This window comes from Mucor mucedo (assembly GCF_025094135.1).
Source record: "Mucor mucedo strain NRRL 3635 chromosome Unknown EV154scaffold_3, whole genome shotgun sequence".
Classification (NCBI taxonomy): Eukaryota; Fungi; Mucoromycota; class Mucoromycetes; order Mucorales; family Mucoraceae; genus Mucor; species Mucor mucedo.
Genome location: NW_026252287.1, coordinates 380,485 through 397,860, shown reverse-complemented (window position 1 = coordinate 397,860; position 17,376 = coordinate 380,485). Strand labels below are relative to the sequence as shown.

The 17,376-nt window shown below is 38.1% G+C and overlaps 6 protein-coding genes across 6 annotated transcripts; 4 read left to right on the top strand and 2 right to left on the bottom strand.

The window, feature by feature from the left end:
• Positions 1-1,045: 1,045 nt before the first annotated feature.
• EV154DRAFT_491111 (uncharacterized protein) lies at positions 1,046-2,541 on the top strand. The gene is made up of 2 exons (XM_051599500.1): positions 1,046-2,123; positions 2,188-2,541. The coding sequence occupies exons 1-2, from the start codon at positions 1,053-1,055 to the stop codon at positions 2,353-2,355; spliced, it is 1,239 nt and encodes a 412-aa protein (XP_051463292.1). The 5' UTR covers positions 1,046-1,052; the 3' UTR covers positions 2,356-2,541.
• Positions 2,542-2,659: 118 nt separating this feature from the next.
• EV154DRAFT_585106 (uncharacterized protein) lies at positions 2,660-3,386 on the top strand (the record flags this gene model as incomplete). The annotated part of the gene is made up of 3 exons (XM_051606752.1): positions 2,660-2,696; positions 2,781-2,891; positions 2,960-3,386. 3 exons carry the CDS (start codon positions 2,660-2,662, stop codon positions 3,352-3,354), a joined length of 543 nt encoding a protein of 180 aa, XP_051463291.1. The 3' UTR covers positions 3,355-3,386.
• A 1,009-nt stretch (positions 3,387-4,395) lies between these two features.
• Positions 4,396-6,240, bottom strand: EV154DRAFT_491103 (kinase-like domain-containing protein). Its single transcript, XM_051599499.1, has 6 exons — positions 6,118-6,240; positions 5,669-6,050; positions 5,375-5,597; positions 5,063-5,314; positions 4,749-4,973; positions 4,396-4,688 (listed from the first exon to the last, which is right to left on the bottom strand). Exons 1-6 carry the CDS (start codon positions 6,164-6,166, stop codon positions 4,533-4,535), a joined length of 1,287 nt encoding a protein of 428 aa, XP_051463290.1. The 5' UTR covers positions 6,167-6,240; the 3' UTR covers positions 4,396-4,532.
• Positions 6,241-6,363: 123 nt separating this feature from the next.
• EV154DRAFT_410698 (uncharacterized protein) lies at positions 6,364-10,425 on the top strand (the record flags this gene model as incomplete). Its single annotated transcript, XM_051595411.1, has 11 exons — positions 6,364-6,478; positions 6,782-6,861; positions 7,051-7,191; positions 7,247-7,299; positions 7,377-7,749; positions 7,804-8,965; positions 9,016-9,155; positions 9,208-9,811; positions 9,898-9,935; positions 10,002-10,157; positions 10,264-10,425. 11 exons carry the CDS (start codon positions 6,364-6,366, stop codon positions 10,423-10,425), a joined length of 3,024 nt encoding a protein of 1,007 aa, XP_051463289.1.
• Positions 10,426-13,278: 2,853 nt separating this feature from the next.
• EV154DRAFT_410913 (uncharacterized protein) lies at positions 13,279-16,092 on the top strand (the record flags this gene model as incomplete). Its single annotated transcript, XM_051595429.1, has 7 exons — positions 13,279-13,401; positions 13,465-13,582; positions 13,645-13,814; positions 13,870-13,963; positions 14,016-14,342; positions 14,401-14,799; positions 14,978-16,092. Coding segments are annotated over 7 exons (2,346 nt in total), but the record flags the coding sequence as incomplete, so codon positions are not given.
• A 608-nt stretch (positions 16,093-16,700) lies between these two features.
• Positions 16,701-17,315, bottom strand: EV154DRAFT_410975 (uncharacterized protein; the record flags this gene model as incomplete). The annotated part of the gene is made up of 2 exons (XM_051595432.1): positions 16,701-17,042; positions 17,127-17,315. 2 exons carry the CDS (start codon positions 17,313-17,315, stop codon positions 16,701-16,703), a joined length of 531 nt encoding a protein of 176 aa, XP_051463287.1.
• Positions 17,316-17,376: the final 61 nt, after the last annotated feature.

Here is a 17,376-nt window from a genome sequence, read left to right as displayed (position 1 = left end):
GGCACCGTGACTGCGATAGACAGGGATAGATCCATCAATGTAGCTGAGGCTAATAAATTAACCATGGTAATACAAACGAAGAACGAAAATCGAATGTTTAGTTGTAAGCGTAAGCATCTTTTCAATTTAGAATGCTAAAATACACCAATCGCAGATTCCATAAAAAAGGACGAGAGTGCTTGGTTCAATGAGAACTGTCCATCTGATTCCGTCGACCTGAGGAGGGATACTTGGACATTACCACATACAGCTGCAACTCACTGCCTTGGTTGGCTAACATCCTCACAAATAAATTCAATGAGACTGTTTAAGTCATCATTCAGGGAAAACTATTCTTGTTTCAAGTAAAAAAAAGACACTTATCATCAATTGTTTTTTTTTTGTAGAAAGAGTTCAAAGAATATATGGTAGAAAACCAGTCTATGTAGTACGTCGTAAAAAGTTGAACGAATTGTCTTGTAAATAGTATAAAAAATTGAGCGAAAGACTAGGTAAGCCTTCGTTTAATTGTAATTAGTGTTTGACAGCTATGTCTATAGACATATATTGCATAAATATTAAGTTAAAGCCCAAACGAGAAGCTGAAAGTAAGCAATAACAAACATATACTGGTTTTACACTATTTTTGTTGTAATAAATGTGTATAAATTTCAAGTTATTAAGTTATATTGACCTTTTGGGGTCTATTAAAGTATCATAATCCCAACATTACGACTACGCACACCCTGACTGTCCCTAAGAGATCCGTTTCTTACACTAGAACTGGCTAGCGAGTTTCCGCCTTTTTATGATAATAAAAGTCCTACTGTATTTTATGATATTTGTCTCAATGTAAACGTCCCGTACTTTGTGGGAAGAAGTAGATAGTTTTACTGCCTCCAAAGTTTTCCGAGAGATGGTATTTGCCTGTAAATTGAACTCTGGTGTGTATTTTTTTTATTGAAAACGGACATTTAAATCTCATCAAGTTACACGGGTGTGTAGGACGGTCTCATTGTGTACAAATAAGCCAAGATTTTTTTTGTCTATTGCTCTTTACTTGTATGACCCAAATGCAATCAACACATTTTACCTATTTTAAATATGGATTGTCCATTCTATTTCTAATTGTGATACTTTTAACCTATCAATTCCAGTTTAACACGGAGGAAATTAAATCCCCCAGCCCGAAAAAGACGTCCGCAGACTTTTTCATTGACGATCAACAGCAGCATTTTCAATCCGCCAATTCATCATCAGTGTTACTTAATGGCACAATGGCAAGTAATGAAACTCTACCCAGCTGCGATTGTCCCAGTTCACTTTATTCAACAAATAATATTACACTGGTACCATTTGGTGAAAATACCCCTTTAGTTGTGCCGGAATTTCTCAGTCCTATTCAGCCTGATATTCTCGAAAAGATGATGGTCAATAGCAAAGATCAAGGTTTAATTGTTACAGTAGCAGGCTATGCTATGCGAGTGGAACTTTATAACTGGATTGACCTGTTAAAAGCGGCCGACGAAGAATCGTTCCTGGTTTTTTGCACAGACACCAAGCTCTATATGCATTTAGTAGTTACCGGGTATGAGGATCAGGCCGTGCTCATACCTGATGATTGGTTCTTGGACAATTTGGAGTTATTCAGAAACACAGAGAATAATATGCTGGATAATGAGATCGCCCGATTGACACACGTGAAGACCTGGGTGCTTCAACGTTTAGCCTATGTAACGGATATTCAAAATGTACTCATGCTGGATGTGAATCAGATCATGCTCCATGCCAGAACTATGGAATACATGCAAACATTGCTACACATCCGACACGATACACAGCTTATTACTACTCAAGACAGCTCCGATCAACATGTCATGAATTCTGGGTTGGTCATGATGCGCACCAACGCCAATCTGGCAAAACGAGTACTTGCAAGCACTGTCCGTATCCAGGAGCAAAACTATAACCAGACTCAGCAGCAAGCATTTAACAGTGCCCTGTCACAATTAGAGTTGCATGTAAAGACAGGAATGACTGTGCTGCTAGATATCATTCATTTTCCAAACGGTATCAATTATTTTGATAATGACCTTTCAGGCTCAAGGGGTATTGAACCTTATATTATTCATGCAAACCATAAGGTAAAATAGCATCCTCTTTTTTTTTTAGTGTCAAATTCAAACCCGTCAACTAATTGTAAATTAGTTTGGAGAGGAAAGAATTTCATTATTACAAGAACGTGGTTTTTGGGTAGTGAACAGCGATTATATTGCTTCAGTCAGCAATCAAGTTGAAGATATCTTCAAGAAGAGAGAAGAAAACAATCCGTTAGAGGAACGTGATCTATCAGACGAAACCCCTATTTCTTTGTAATCAAATTATGAAGTACCTGTAATACCTTGTAACACCTTAATAAAAAAAATCTACACTCAAATCTTCCAAAAAAGGAACGAGCAGAAATATTCCTTTTAGGTTTTAGTGCGACTCACAACAATTACACAAATAAGCAAATAAACACTGCTCCGAAAATTTTAAAAAAAAAGCCATCTCTAAGATGAATTCAACCTGTATCCAAAATCAGTTTGTACTCTCTTCTTTATTAAAGAGTTCTTAATGAAAAAATAGAGCTCGATTATTTTTTCGCACAAATGTTTTTACGGATTTTAATTCTGAAGAAATGGAAAATGTATTCCGACCAACTTTTCTGGTTCCAGGTAGAAAGGCCGTGGAGGGGTTAGATCGGGAAAACATAGTATACTTTGTTGTACTACTAAGGAGTATTACCACTTAACGGGTAGTCCTTTATACCAAAAAAGGCTGTTTTGGAGAAATCAAAAAGAATGGGGTAGAGGCGATTGAGACTGGGATGTCTACAACAAAAACTGCAGATGTCAATACATACTCAGAAAGTATATCCAGCACATTTTCAGTCACCCGAATGTCCTTTTAAATTTTTATGGATTTGGTGCAACAAAAGACAGATTTTTTCTAAATCAAGGAAGACAGCGAGCTGATGAAGCGATGGTGAATATTTTGGTACACGTTACTTCAAAGTATAACAAACGTAAAGGAGTCAAGAAGAAAATAAAAAAGCGAAGAAAGAAGAAGTTTAAGAAGAGAGATGCCAAGGTTGATATGAGAACGACAACTGATAAGAAGCAAGTAACCCATCTTTTTTTTAAAAAAATATTTATGTTAAATTGTCAATCCTTTTGCTCGGAAAGACCAAATAAGTGGAATCCACTTCCTTATGAAGAAGATAAATCTAAGGTTCCGCTGGTAGTCTTTGGGGCAGGCATGTTTGGAAAGAACCTGGTTAAGCTAAAGGGCCTTACGGTGTGGTGTGACTGGGGGTTATGTGGAGATCATTAAAAAAACGTGAAGCTGCAGGTGAGTTGATCGCTATCACGATTGACGAATATAAAACATCCAAAGTATGCAGCCAATGTTATTTTGATGACCTGAAGGTGATTAAAACACCCGGCTTCAAGGGTATTAGAGTTCTTTGCTGCCTAAGATTGTGAAAAGATGTGGCAAAAGAACATGAATGCTGTCAGAGATATGATGATGATCTCAAAGGCGATTTGGTCAATCGAAGGAAGATCAGAGCCTTTTAAATCCAAAAATATTAAACAATAAGCCTAATATGTTCTCATTATCGTATCGCCGTATCAAACATGGTTTCCTTTAAGTAAAATTTTCAACTGGTTGTATAGTTGCATTATAAATTTATTCATCGTACTCGATATTCTTTAGTCTTTTTGCCTAAAGGATTACGGCACAAGAGCAAAAGAATAAAATAATGGCACCTGGATCTAATATCATATCCGTATAATCTGGATCAAATATATACTATAGTTCCCCTAGCTCCTTATTTCAAGACAAAATAAGCCAAATCTTTTTGGGTCTGAATTGCATGATGGAAACTCTAAGCCTTTCAGGCTTTTCTGCACATCTATTGGTATTCATTTGTTAGCACATGTAGATTTGAATTTCTTTGGCTACACAAAAAAATATTATTTGACAGATTGACGAACAGACTAGTACTAGTTACCGAGATAAGGGGAGTAAATCAAGTGGGAAAGGGAAAGTTTATGCTCGGCCAATTTTTATAGAGACAGTATAACATAAATAAGGTTCATACAAATGATGTACACATTTATCATACACATGAAGTGCCTTGAGTGCTTGAAGTATAGTTAGCTTATATAGATATCGAATGATTAGACAAAAATTTCGCATTCGTGTTCCAGTTATCGGCTTTGTTATTCAAATTGTCCGTCAAATGCGAGTAGATTGTATTGTATGCATGCTGAGTAGCTGTCATATCCTAGTTAGGAAAAGCAATACTAAAAAATGCCGTGGAATCACACCATTTTTGAACAATTATAAAAAAAAAGCAAAAAACTGTTTCCTTGACAGTAGTAATTTAAAAAAGTAATTATTTATTGGAGGATGCCCTTTATACAACAACAACAACAACAACAAACATGAGGTTTGAGCCCGTGCTATCCCTCATCTCTTTTTACAAGGAGTTTAGAAGGGATAGTTTACCTGTTTCGTGTAACCATGGCAGCGATAGGGGGTTCCTGCACATAATTTTGGTCGGTAGGCGATGACAAGATGCTTGATTTTTTTGATTGCGAGACGCTTGCTTTCTTTGATTTTAACATGGGATAGCTTTCATCTGTAGAGTTTCTTTGTTCCTAATGATGATTTAAGTCACATGAAGTCTTGCCATGTTTATTATATATTTGGATTGTTACCTTCTTTTTATACTTGATAAATCGCTTTTCATTCTCTTCTGGTTTTGTATAGTCATAGGAAATGAAGTGATCATCCAGAAACTGTCGATCCAGCATGTTACATGTAGCAGGAAACAATTCTGTACTCTTTTTGTTGGGCTGTGCTCTTTTTCTGACCTTGAGCGGGTTTTCCTCTAACAAGACTTCTTCCAGCTCGTGGGTTGGATCAAAGTTGGACTTCTTTTCCTGTAAATAAAATCAGAAAAACTTAGGTCTCTCTTTCCATCACAAATAAAGAATTGTTTATTACACAAAATAGAGGAGAAAAAACATACATCTGGAATAAATGGAGCACCTACGGCTTTGGATGAAAGGATGTCCCAGCACATGTCCTTAAGCCATACATGTTTTTTGAGCCGCTTGAACCCTCCTTCTCCAACACCAAGTCGTTTCGTAATATCGCGTGTTAATAATGCTCGAATAAAATCCACTCCTTCGGCTGAAATTCTGGGCTCTTTAGGAAATTCGATGCTGTCGTTTAAAATCGATTTCTGTAACTCGTCATTTGTCTTTGCTCTAAACGGTCTCTATTATTTATCCTTGTTGGTGAAGAAGGTAAATAAAATATTTAAAGGAGGGGAACTTACATGACCATATAAAAGTTCAAACAGGACAATGCCAAGGGACCACCAATCCACGGAGTAAGAATAACCTTGCTTGTTTAATATTTCGGGCGAAATATACGCTAAGCTGCCGGCAATTGAAGTTAGGAGCCTTGCTCTTTTTTGGCTTAGCTGTGTTGCGATATTAAAATCTGTCAAGTGCGCGTGTCCTTTTTCATCTAGTAATATATTATCTGGTTTCAAGTCCCTATTTTTAATTGGATAATTTTTTAATATACAAACAGAGAGAGAGCGAGAGAGAGCACATGTAGATGTTACCTGTGGATGATATTCTTGGTGTGCAAATAATTTAAACTGAGTGCAATCTCAGCAGCATAGAACTGTACGTATTTCTCTGGTAATGTGCCCATTCTATCCAGATGAAAACGTAAATCTCCACCAAGCATCAGGTCTAATACCATGAACAGATTATCGTCATCTTGAAAGGCATAACGTAAATTAACAATCAAATTGTGATCGATATGTTCTAATAATCTTCTTTCTGAAATGATGTTATCGTTTGCTCTCATTTGAATACATTTCTCTTTATTGATGTACTTTAAAGCATATAGTTTTTTTGTGCCTTTGTGCTGAACCACACGTACTTTGCCAAAAGCACCTTTTCCAACCGACCTTAACAATATGAAATGTGACAATTCCACTATTCTTTAGAATTTTAGTTAAAACTCCTACCCTCTCTTACTCTTATTTATTATATTATTCTATACCTTCACCTAATAAATCCACTGGTTCTTCTTTGCAGCAAACAGTTCCCATAATAAAATAATGTTAAAAGTAAAAGAAAAAGAAAGAAAAATATTTGAGAGTACGATAACACAAATAAGTCAATTTTAAGGAGAAAAAAAAAAAGTTGGTATAAAAGTGGTTTTTTATGATTACACCAAAAAGTTTTTATTTATTCTCGGGTTTTTTATTGTTTTTTAGCATTGATCCAAAATAGCACGTTTTTAAATATGTTGGATTCTATTTTGAAAGACCCTCGATTGAACAGTAAAGAGGTTTTTTCTATTATCCTTTTGCCTCCTTCTCTCAATTCAACAAATTCTCCTTTTTTATTTGACTATTTAGGTATTTTACCTTTCCCTTCTCTTTTTTTTTAACATCTCGCCAATTTTTTTTTTTTTTTTTTTTTTTTTGTATTGTAAGCAAGTCATGTCATTCATGTGCCATGGCAATCTCGTATAAAAGCTGCCAATTCTCGGTTAAAATTGACGGACAAAAAGAAGAAGCTTATTAAGGAAGAGAACCAAGATTATCAATTACTGTTCCCATTGAACGAGTCAATTGTGTATAAAACAAGTCATGGATTCATTATCCATGATACGAACAAAGTGAAAATTCTACATTGTCATTTATTATATCGAAATACAGACAACCATGATATTTGCACACACATGGTGTTATATCTGGATCATCCTATTGTCATTTGTGAATTAGTAACAACACAACAGGTAATGATGATGCTATATTTTTATAAATAATCGTGTGACCTTCCATTCTAATTTTTTTTTTTTTTTTCCATTATATATAGGTTCGACCCACTGATTTATGGTACCTTTTCCCTTTTATCTCTTCTCTTTCTTTTTTAACCCTTAAATATTTTTTTATTATTATTATTCAGTTTTAAAGAAATGGTCAAGACAATCGCACTCAACAATTCCAAAGAAATCATTAGTAAAATCGACAAATTAGTATTAGAGTTTTGTGACACTTCAGTAAATTGTGATTCGTTGAAAAGTTTACACGCTTGCATGGAAAACATACTGGATGATGGCTACACCGTACGTATCTTTTTCTTTCTTTCTTTTATGCTCATAAAAGTAATCTCTTCTTCAGTTAATAGAGACTTTAGATACAACACATATAGAATTAGAAGTCGTTTTTGGATCGTTTGAAAGGTACGACGACGCAGCAGCAGCGTAAATTTTCCATAAAAATAAGGACAAGCATATTAATGACAAAAAAGTTATATCATGGACTCTACCTACGATGTAGCCTTCTTTAAAATCACCCAATTCTTACTAGACCACGACAAAAAATTAACGTTAGCCCTGGAAGAGATGGAACACTTGGACTTTTCTCAAATTGGACTACCCACTTCAATCACTGATCAAAGAAACAGAGTTCACGCTGCCATTTCGGAATTCGAAAGAATTGGCTCGTTTCGCACACCCGCTGAAAAACTGGATTGTCTACTCAACACCGTATCCGAATTAACAAGAGACCCTTCCGCTTATACCGCCACCTTTCTCGATTCGGATTCCCTGATACCCTTACTCTTAATCACGCTCATTCGAAGTAAAGTACCCCATCTTACAGCAAACCTAATTTACATGAAAGTAAGCAAAACAACATCATGAAACTACATGACAAGTCTAAAACTATTGATATAGGAATACACGTTCGAACGAAATATTGTAACAGGGAAATACGGTTATGCTTTGAGTACATTTGAAGGTGTACTAGAATATATACTAGACGCTCACGCAGAGCTATCCGACATATCCAGACAAAACGTGCAATACTGGTCAGCGATCAAGACGGGTGACCTGGATCAAGTTATTCGGTATGATACCAGTGATGCACATGATACCCGTGATGCCTATGGTAACAACGCTCTCATGATTGCTTGTATTCATCATCAATACGATATCGTCAATTACCTATTATCCATGCCTGTCAAAGGGGCCATGACAAACGACATGAATTCAACTCCTTTAATGCTAGCTATTCACTACGGTAAATCATTCGAGATTGTTAAACTCTTGTTAACCCATCCACACGTTATTCATTCTGTCAATGAGGCGGTTGACAACTATGGAAATACCGCCATTCTTTATGCCTGTGCCATCGATAACTTGGAAATACTAAAAGCATTACTCCAGGTGGCTGGTCACCAAACACTTTTGGATCAACATCGAAACACTTTGACGGGGGATACTGTTCTCCACGTGGCTTCCAGAAACAAATGTTCTATTGAATTTATGACATACTTGCTTTCACTCTGTCCACAGCGAAACTACAAGAACAAGAACATGGAGACTTTTTATCATGCATGTCGAGATGTTCAAGTCTTAAAATGGGTGTTACACAATGAAAATGACATGCATGATTTAATTCGGGACGTGGATGAAAAGGGACGTTCACCATTGATGACTTGGGCATTGGCTGGAAGGCTGGATATGATTGAATTAGTGACGGAAAGGACACGCGACGGTAATGCAATAGTAGATCATGATGGCAATACATTGCTTCATCTATTAGCCATGCATACCGGTAAAGGCTTGACGTTGGGAGATAAAAGTTTGGATTACATGGTGGAGCAATTCAATATCTCGGTCAATGTTCGGGACTGGGTGCATGGTAATACTCCTCTTCATATCACTGCAGAAACTTCGGTACTTGCATCTGCACAGAGTATAAACAATGCAGTCTTATTGATAAGAGCGTTGGTCAAACATGGTGCTGTCTTGGATGCAGTCAACTATCGAGACGAGCATCCTGCCACTATTTGTAAAATTCCAGAATTAGCCATGTGTTTAGATGGTAAAAACAGTTTTATTAATATTATTTTCCCCCTGTCTATTTTATTAATGGTTTTAAAGAACTGCATCTCGTGAAACACACCTTATTTTCACCTGCTAAAAAAACTAGCATGTACCATTATGCTTGGCATATTACCCGACCATGGTTTGAACTAAATAATGGACAAACCGATTTATACTATGTTATCAAGAGCGGCCAGGTAAGCATAAACTGTTCTGAACGAGGCACTATTTATTTATCTAAAACGACAGATGGGCAAACCAGAAACGATGCGAACTGTCAAGAGACGTCTGGACGATTTCACGTTTTTACGACAAGAACTCTTGTACGAGATGCCCGAGACATTTTTACCTACCTTTCAAAACCTACAAGATCCCCTCCTCATTGACTTAAAACCTCCTCCATTGGCTTGGATTGATCTCACCATGACACGTCTACAATCCTTCATGGATTGGTTGCAATACCACCCTGTACTTCGTTACCACGATCTTGTCATTTCCTTTGTGCGCTCCATGTCAGATCTCCAACCCACTTTAATCCGTGATAACTCCTTCTCTAGAAGAAAACTATTGCTAGAAAAGATTAGTGATTTACCTTTGCCCCATTCTGTCACCAATACGCTTGACGAAGAGTATTTTTTAACCTATGCACAGGAAATGATGACACCCTTAAAGTCTGGGTTTCTTCATCTTTTGACCACAGCAAGAAGAATCATGGATACGCAACGAGAGCTTCAGACTGAAATGGGCATGGTAGCACAAAATTCACTTTGCTTGAAAACATCTGCCCTGATTACTCCATTGGCCATAGAAACCATTCGAATTTGCGCAAATATCACTGGCGATCGATCCGTAAGTACATGTAAACATTTTAAAAATTGAATTATATTATTGACTCGATGGTTTTGCAGTATGTATCATCGTGGCCTCAATTAATCAAAGTAAGTCAAATGGCGTATGACATGATTGACGGTATCTTGGTAAAATAATTACAATAGAAAGAGCGAAAACTAGGTTATTCTAAGCTCTTTTTTTTTTGTTATCAGTTATCATTACAGCGACCGTTCTCTTTACTTAATCAACGTGGTTTACTTCGAGAGAATATAGAGCAGCAAAAGGAGATTTTATGCAAGTCCAAGCACTGGCATACCATTTTCACGCCGAAGAAATATGTAGAAAAAGACAAGGATAAAATGATTGAGGTAAGCGGTCTTGAAGATAATCATTGAATTTTTTTTCTTCGTGTCTAAACAAAAAAAAAAATAGAACATGAACGAATTGAATTACATTGATGGACAAATAACTCAGTCTCATAAAATGATTTCTGATGAATTGGCCCATTTCCAAAGTACTCATCCACGGCAAATGATTCAAACTATGCAATCTATCTCTAGATCAAGTCTAATAATGGAAAAGCAGAAACTGCTCGTATTAGAACAAACACTATATCAATGGGAAAATGTAAAATAGACTTTTAGATTTATTATGCAGCGCGTGTATTTTTTGTGCAACCTTTTTTTTTCTTCTCTGGGCTAAGAAACCATGTTTTCTCCCATGATATTGAATTACATTAAACTATGCTCGCGATAGCACCAAATAACACAAGCGCTAGAGTCAATAATTTTTTATTCGGCGTGTTTAATGATAATAGTAAGACTTTGGTTTTTATCAATCACTTCGTCTTCTAATTATGTGTTTCATTACATCTTGCTGACATAAAACAGCTTTTGTTTATCAGTCTAAATAAATAAAATTTTCTCCGCACTATTTTTGTTCGCTTTTCTTTTTTTACTTCTTTTTTATTATAAAGTATATATGTATATACATACATTCATGTATACGACTATGTTTATAAAGAATAATACCAAATATCGTGAAAGGGTGAGTTCATAATGACTTTTGTTTCTTCAAGAAAACGATAATTAAAAAAGGTGTACTCCAGTTTTTGCGAGATATGGGTGATATTACGGCTGCGGCTTGTCTTTGCTATACGAAGGGTGGGCCTCCCAAGTTGGGTTCTCAGCTTTACTGTAGATCACATAATCTCTAGAATGTTGACGAAAGCCCACGTTTATATATGTATATCGTGTCAACATCAAAAAGATGTAAGAAGCGAGGCTTGGAAAATTCACGTAAAAATAGACGTAAGTTCCTTTTATTTAGAGCTATGTACAGAAGACCTGTGTGTATAAATAATTATAGAAGTTGATGCAAGTACGATTATCAAGTTTAGTTTGAGCAGACAATGTACTTGGTTTTCGAAGGTAATTTGAGAAATCATCTATGGTGTTGACTGTCAACCCGAGTTACTGATTAATAAGCGAAGTACACCGAAGTATTCATTTAAAATCAGTAACCCACCTTACAAGTACGCGCTAAATATTAGTATTTGCTTACATCCATAGGCACACTAATTCATAAAATCCCCATAACTGATATACTGATATGGGTCCAATTGAGGCCAATTCAGCCACTGTCAAAAATACAAGTGTCCTATGACAGTAGAAAGATATACACGAACAAAGGTGTGATTCATTTCTGGATTCTATTGCTGCAGAGCCACAACAGGCATGAATTATTACCAATGCCACTGGTGATTTCTCTTTGCCAATATTCGTGTAACATGAACATGAATGCTGCCATAAGCATGAGGGCGATTCTTTTTAGATATAGGCCACACTTATTTTCGTTTAATAAAAGACTAGTGCAATTGTTGAAAGGAGCAACAAGCTTGTATGGTCGTGGTTTCTTCCAGTAAGTTCATTCGAGATGAAAAAGCCAACAAAATCTCTGACGTCATATTTTTTTTATCGTTCGGGTATTTAAGGAGATGCGCACACACGCCCAACGTCTTTGAATATAAAAAATGAGTGGGAGATGAGCTTTTTTATTTCGTGACGAAAAAAAAATTTTTTTTTCTTTTCTTTTTTCTCCACCCCAAACAACATTTTGTGTTGTTTGATTACACTCGTTTAAAAATGGCCCTTCTTGTTTGCCATTGCTGTTGGAGGTCGCTTACTATGCTCACCATGAAGTAATCTTCTTCAACACAAAGATCTCCTGAAAAAAAAAAAAAGAAGGTATACATCGCTCAACATAACAGCACATTCACCAGGAACTAATGGGTCATTTTTTCCTTAAAAAGTCGCTGCTCAATTTGCTTTTTTCTTTCTCTCTTTTGGTACTTCCTTGATGCTAGACTTTGCAGAAGAAAAGAAAGTCAAAAGTTCTACTTTGGGGCAAGGTTCGTAAAATCCCACAAAGATATAACAAAGATAAAGAACCTAACTCTTATATAAAGACGCGTTTTCGTCTGAATTCAAGTCAAGTATGAATACAGGCTCTGAAATCATCGGCCGGGGTTGGCGGGGGTGGGGGCAAGCAGATAGGACGGTGAACTTGTATGCGACATTGTGGGCACCCAAAAGGAACGATGTGATGTATTGCAGCGGGATTCTGAAAGAATTGGATGGGAGGGAAGGATTCATGATGTCTCCTCTTCTCCCTTTTGCTGCCCTACCAAAAGAAGAGGCTTCCTTACTCAAAAGGTCCCTCTTCTTGCCTATTGACGATTTGTTGGCTCTCTGAAATGGCGTGTTTGTGTTTGTGTGTTTGTGTGTGCTTTGTGTGTGCTTTGTTGTTTGCGTGCTCTTGAAGGAGGGGGGAGGGATGTGATTCTCTCCCATCGCCTTTTTCACAATACAGGCTCTGAAATCAATCTCTCAATACAGGCTCTGAAATCAATCTCCCAATACAGGCTCTGAAATCATATTCTCAATACAGGCTCTGAAATCATTGTCTGAATACAGGCTCTGAAATCATTGTCTCAATACAGGCTCTGAAATCAATGTCTCAATACAGGCTCTGAAATCAATGTCTCCCTCCCGTGCTTTGGCTACGCCAATATCATATTCCGTCCCTTAACTCCCCTTCTCCCTTTTTAAGAATACGCGCTCTGAAATCATTGCCGCCTTCTCCTCCCCCATTCCATTCTTTTACTTTTTTTGTGACAATAAACAAAAAGCTCTGTATCTATTGATGCAACAGAAAACTATATCTGCGAATAATACTTGCATGTGTAAACGTTTTACCAAGAAATTGTAAATATGCGCTTATATAACGGAGTCTTAAATTTAATTTACATAAAAATAAAGGTGCTCGTGCTCTTTTTCTTTCTCTCTTTACTCCTTACTCATTCCCACCCCCCTCCATGTCTGGTAAGTGTATACTGTAGTAGTTTATTGAGCCGCCAGAATAGAGAGATGCTCACCTTGCTTTACTTGCATAGAATACAAAATAGTTACTGCTCATCATCCTTATGAAGCGCAACGAGACGACGAAATCTCGTTTGACCAAGACGAAATTATCAAGGTGACCGATTTTTCTGACCCTGATTGGTGGGTTGGTAAAAAGAAGGACGGTTCATTAGGATTCTTTCCTAGCAATGTAAAAAAAAAAAAAGCGTTGAACTCTTTCCCTTCGCTTGCCTTTACTCACTTTTTGTTCTAGTTTGTCACTCCCAAAGAAGAAAATAACCAACAACAACAAGAAGAAGAACCTAAACAGGATGTCGAAACCAAAGATGACGTACCAGTGACAGAAGAACCCATTGTTGAAGAAAAGAAAGGTATAAATAAATAAAACAAAAAATTGACAACATTTGTATGCGTATCTCACACACCTCCCTAGAAAAAGTCGATCAGGTCATTGGTATGGCTCGCGTCATGGAAGATTACGCCATGCAAGAACCCGGTGAAATCTCTCTTCATCGTGGAGGCATTATTAACGTATATGAAGTCATCGACGACCAATGGTCTCGAGGCGAATTAAATGGCAAAGTTGGAAAATATCCTTCCAAGGTAAGCAAAAAAAAAAAACAACACAGTGACAACCCAAGTCTCATTATAGAATTAGTATGTTGAAGACATTGATATGCCTGGACGTCCTGACCTTGGTCAACCTCAATTAAGCAACGAATCCCAAAAATCACCCACTGATGAAGAGCCTCGTAAGTTTTTTTTGTCTCTCTGTTGGACAATATGTAACTAAATTATTTATAGCAAAAGGAGGTTTTAAATTAGCCGCATTTGGTGTGAAACAAGGTGGCATTGGAAGTTTATTAGCAGGTGGTTTCCCCGGATTAAAGAAAACCGGCGGAGCTAAACCTGAAAAAACCGAGTCTGTTCCTCCTCCTCCCGCTACTGCCCCAGTTATTCCTCATCCTCCTGCTCCTGTTGCCCCTGCTGATGCTACTGCTGAAGCTGCCGAGGATGTTGAGGAAAAGAAGGATGATGTCGAGGAAAAGAAGGAAACGACCGATGCCCCTCCTGTCGTCCCCACTGTCTCTAAACCTACACCATCCGAATCTGCAGAAACCCAAAAGCCTCGTAAGTTATGCCATCACTCACATATGCACACAATGCTAATTTTTTTTTTTTACTGTAGTCGGAAAGGCAATTGTATTACATCCTTATGACGCTGAAAGTGAGGACGAACTGAGTCTTTTACGTGGTGAATATGTCGAGATCCTTGACCGTCATATTGACGATGGATGGTGGAAGGGAAAGAATGAAAAGGGACAATCCGGTGTATTCCCTTGTAACTTTGTACGTGAATTGGAGGATGAATTGGTAGCTCCACCCACACCTACGCGTGCACGTCGTAACATTTCTTCTTCCAGACCTTCCTCTGTTCAATCTCCCGTTACAGCAAGACCTATCTCGGTCCAAACACCTGCTCAAAGACCTTCTTCTCTTTCTGCTGCTATACCTACTGCTTCTAAACCCGCTGCACAACCTTTCTCTCCCTCCATTACTGAAGAAACCAAGGAAGAAGAAGATGTGAGTCTTTTTTTATTTATTTATATTCTACTTACTAATATGTGAATAGGCACCCGAAGAAAAAGCTTCTCCTGTTGCCGAAGAGCAAATCCCTGTTGCTATTGACACTATTGACCAAGCTCCTCCCTCTGTTGAACCTGTTGCTGTTGAAAAAGTCAACTCACCACCCGTTCCTCAAAGAGTTGCATCTCCCGCCGTAGAACAAGTGCAACCTCCTCTTGCCTCACCACCTGTTCCTGAGAGAGTCACATCTCCACCTGTACCCGAAAGAGTGGTTTCTCCACCCGCACCCGAGAGAGTGACATCTCCACCTGTACCTGAGAGAGTGATTTCCCCACCTGTTCCTCAAAGAGTTACTTCACCTCCCGTTCCTGAACGAGTTCAATCACCCGCTATTGAAAAGGTTCAATCACCTGCCATTGAAAAGGTCGAATCACCTGCTATTGAAAATGTTGAATCACCCGCTAGTGAATCTCCTGTTACTCTTGCACAGGAAGAAAGTATCAAGTCACCCACTGAAGAAAGTTCGCCTGAACGTCAAGTGTCTGTAGCTAGTGAGGAGGAGAAATCACCTGCCGTGATCAAAGAAGATCCTATTTCAGATGAAGAGGAAAAGGAATCTGGTGTCGAGACCGAGAAAGCCGAAGAGGAGACTCCATTGGCGGTAGAAGAAAAGACAGAGACTGCCGTGGAGGAAAAGGAGGAAGAAAAGAATGAATTTGATAGTATACCCAGTGGACCCAAACTCACAGCACCTACACGTGTTCGTATGGGAGCAGGTAGAGCACGTCGCTCTCCTCAATTGCATCAAGAACCTAGTCAAACCGAAGTATTGCAAAAGGAACTTGCAGAAGAACCCGTGGAAGAAAAGAAGAGTAGTCCTTCGCCACCTGCCAAACCCGTTAAACCCATCTTTGCTAAATTCCCTACGCCTTTTGCAGTGGGCGGTGATGTGCTTTCCAAGAGTCATTTAAAGCCTACACAAACACGTCGTCTGTGGGATGAAAAACCAGCAGAGGAAACTAAGACAACGGAAGATGCAGAGGAAAGTGCACCAGTGCGTCCTGCTGGTGTTAAAAATCTGGCCTCTCGATTCAATTTTGCAGGACCACCTGGCGGTGGTGGTGGAAACGAAGTCCTCGAAACCAAATTGAAAAATCATACAAAGAACGAAATCGAAAAGCTTAAAAAGGAATACGATCATTTATTAAATGAAGAACGTGAGCGTGTCTCCAGTTTGGAGAAAACAGTGCTTCAATTGTTAGAAAGAGTCAACGCATTGGAACAACAAAAATAAACTTTTTTCTTTTCTCATCATATGTAAATAGAATAATAATCATGCTTTTTTTTTATTTTTTAACAATGTAGAAGTTTATTTTTTATTGGGAGTCATGCCTCTTCTTGCCTTGTCATCTTCTTGCTGTCTTAATGCAGGACTAGAAGGATTACTTGGCCAGTAACCAGGATGTTGTTGTTGCTGTTGGCTAGGATGTTGCATGTAATGTTGCTGCTGTTGCTGATTGCCATAGAAGGGAGGACCAGGCATTTGGCCATAAGGTTGTTGAGGTTGTTGTTGTTGAGGAGAATGTTGTTGAGGTTGTTGCTGTTGAGGAGAATGTTGATGCTGTTGATAGTTAGGGTTCATGTAGCTGGGATGACCATAGTTATTTGAGCCCATGGGAGGCATAGCGGTAGGTGGACCGGCAGAAGGTGAAGCGCCATAAGGCTGTTGCTGATATGGACTTGTGACGGGATTGTTTGTATATCCACCAGGAGCAGTAGGAGCAGTATTGGAAGATGGAGGAGGAGGAGGGGGAATAGAAGGTGTAGCTGTTACGGCGGCGGCGGCGGCAGCAGCAGCAGCAGCGGCAGCAGCAGCGGCAGCAGACACAGTGGGTGGAGGAATCACATCCGCCTTCTTTTCTTCATAGACTGCAGTGGGTTTTTTATCAATGTCAACTCGAGATTGCCCGTTGCCAGGATTATAAGCGGCTGTATCATTATCCTAAAAGGTAAAATGTCAATTAAAAAAAAAAAGTAAGCAGAAAAAAAATAAAAAGTCATTTTTACGTTGGCGTCGGTTTGGATGGGATCGGGTGCGTTTAAACAAGCTTGGATCAGGTTTTTTCCTTCGGGTTTAGTGACGATGGGTTGCAATTTTACAGTTGTAAAGGTATAGACTAAACCGGTTTCAGAAACAACCAACAGTAACACTTGCGTACCTGTCAATGTACTTAATTCATACGCCTACACACACACAAAAAAAAATGTTAATTTAGTTTAGTACATATTAACGCGGTCATAGAAAAATTAGAATGAAACATTACTAACCTTCTTCATAATACCAGCTTTACGCTTTGAAAAGGTAATGTGTCTACGATTCTTGTCTTCAATATATTCAATCTTGATCTTTCTTCTACCAGAACGTCTTGAAGGCTTGACATCGGAATCCGCAGCAGAGTCATTCTCTTCATCATCTTTTAAGAGAGGATCTTCAGAAGGTATTTGATTAGGGTTCATTTTGTTTTTATATGTATTTTATTTTATTTTTTTCCAGAATTAAAAAAAAAATCCAATTAGG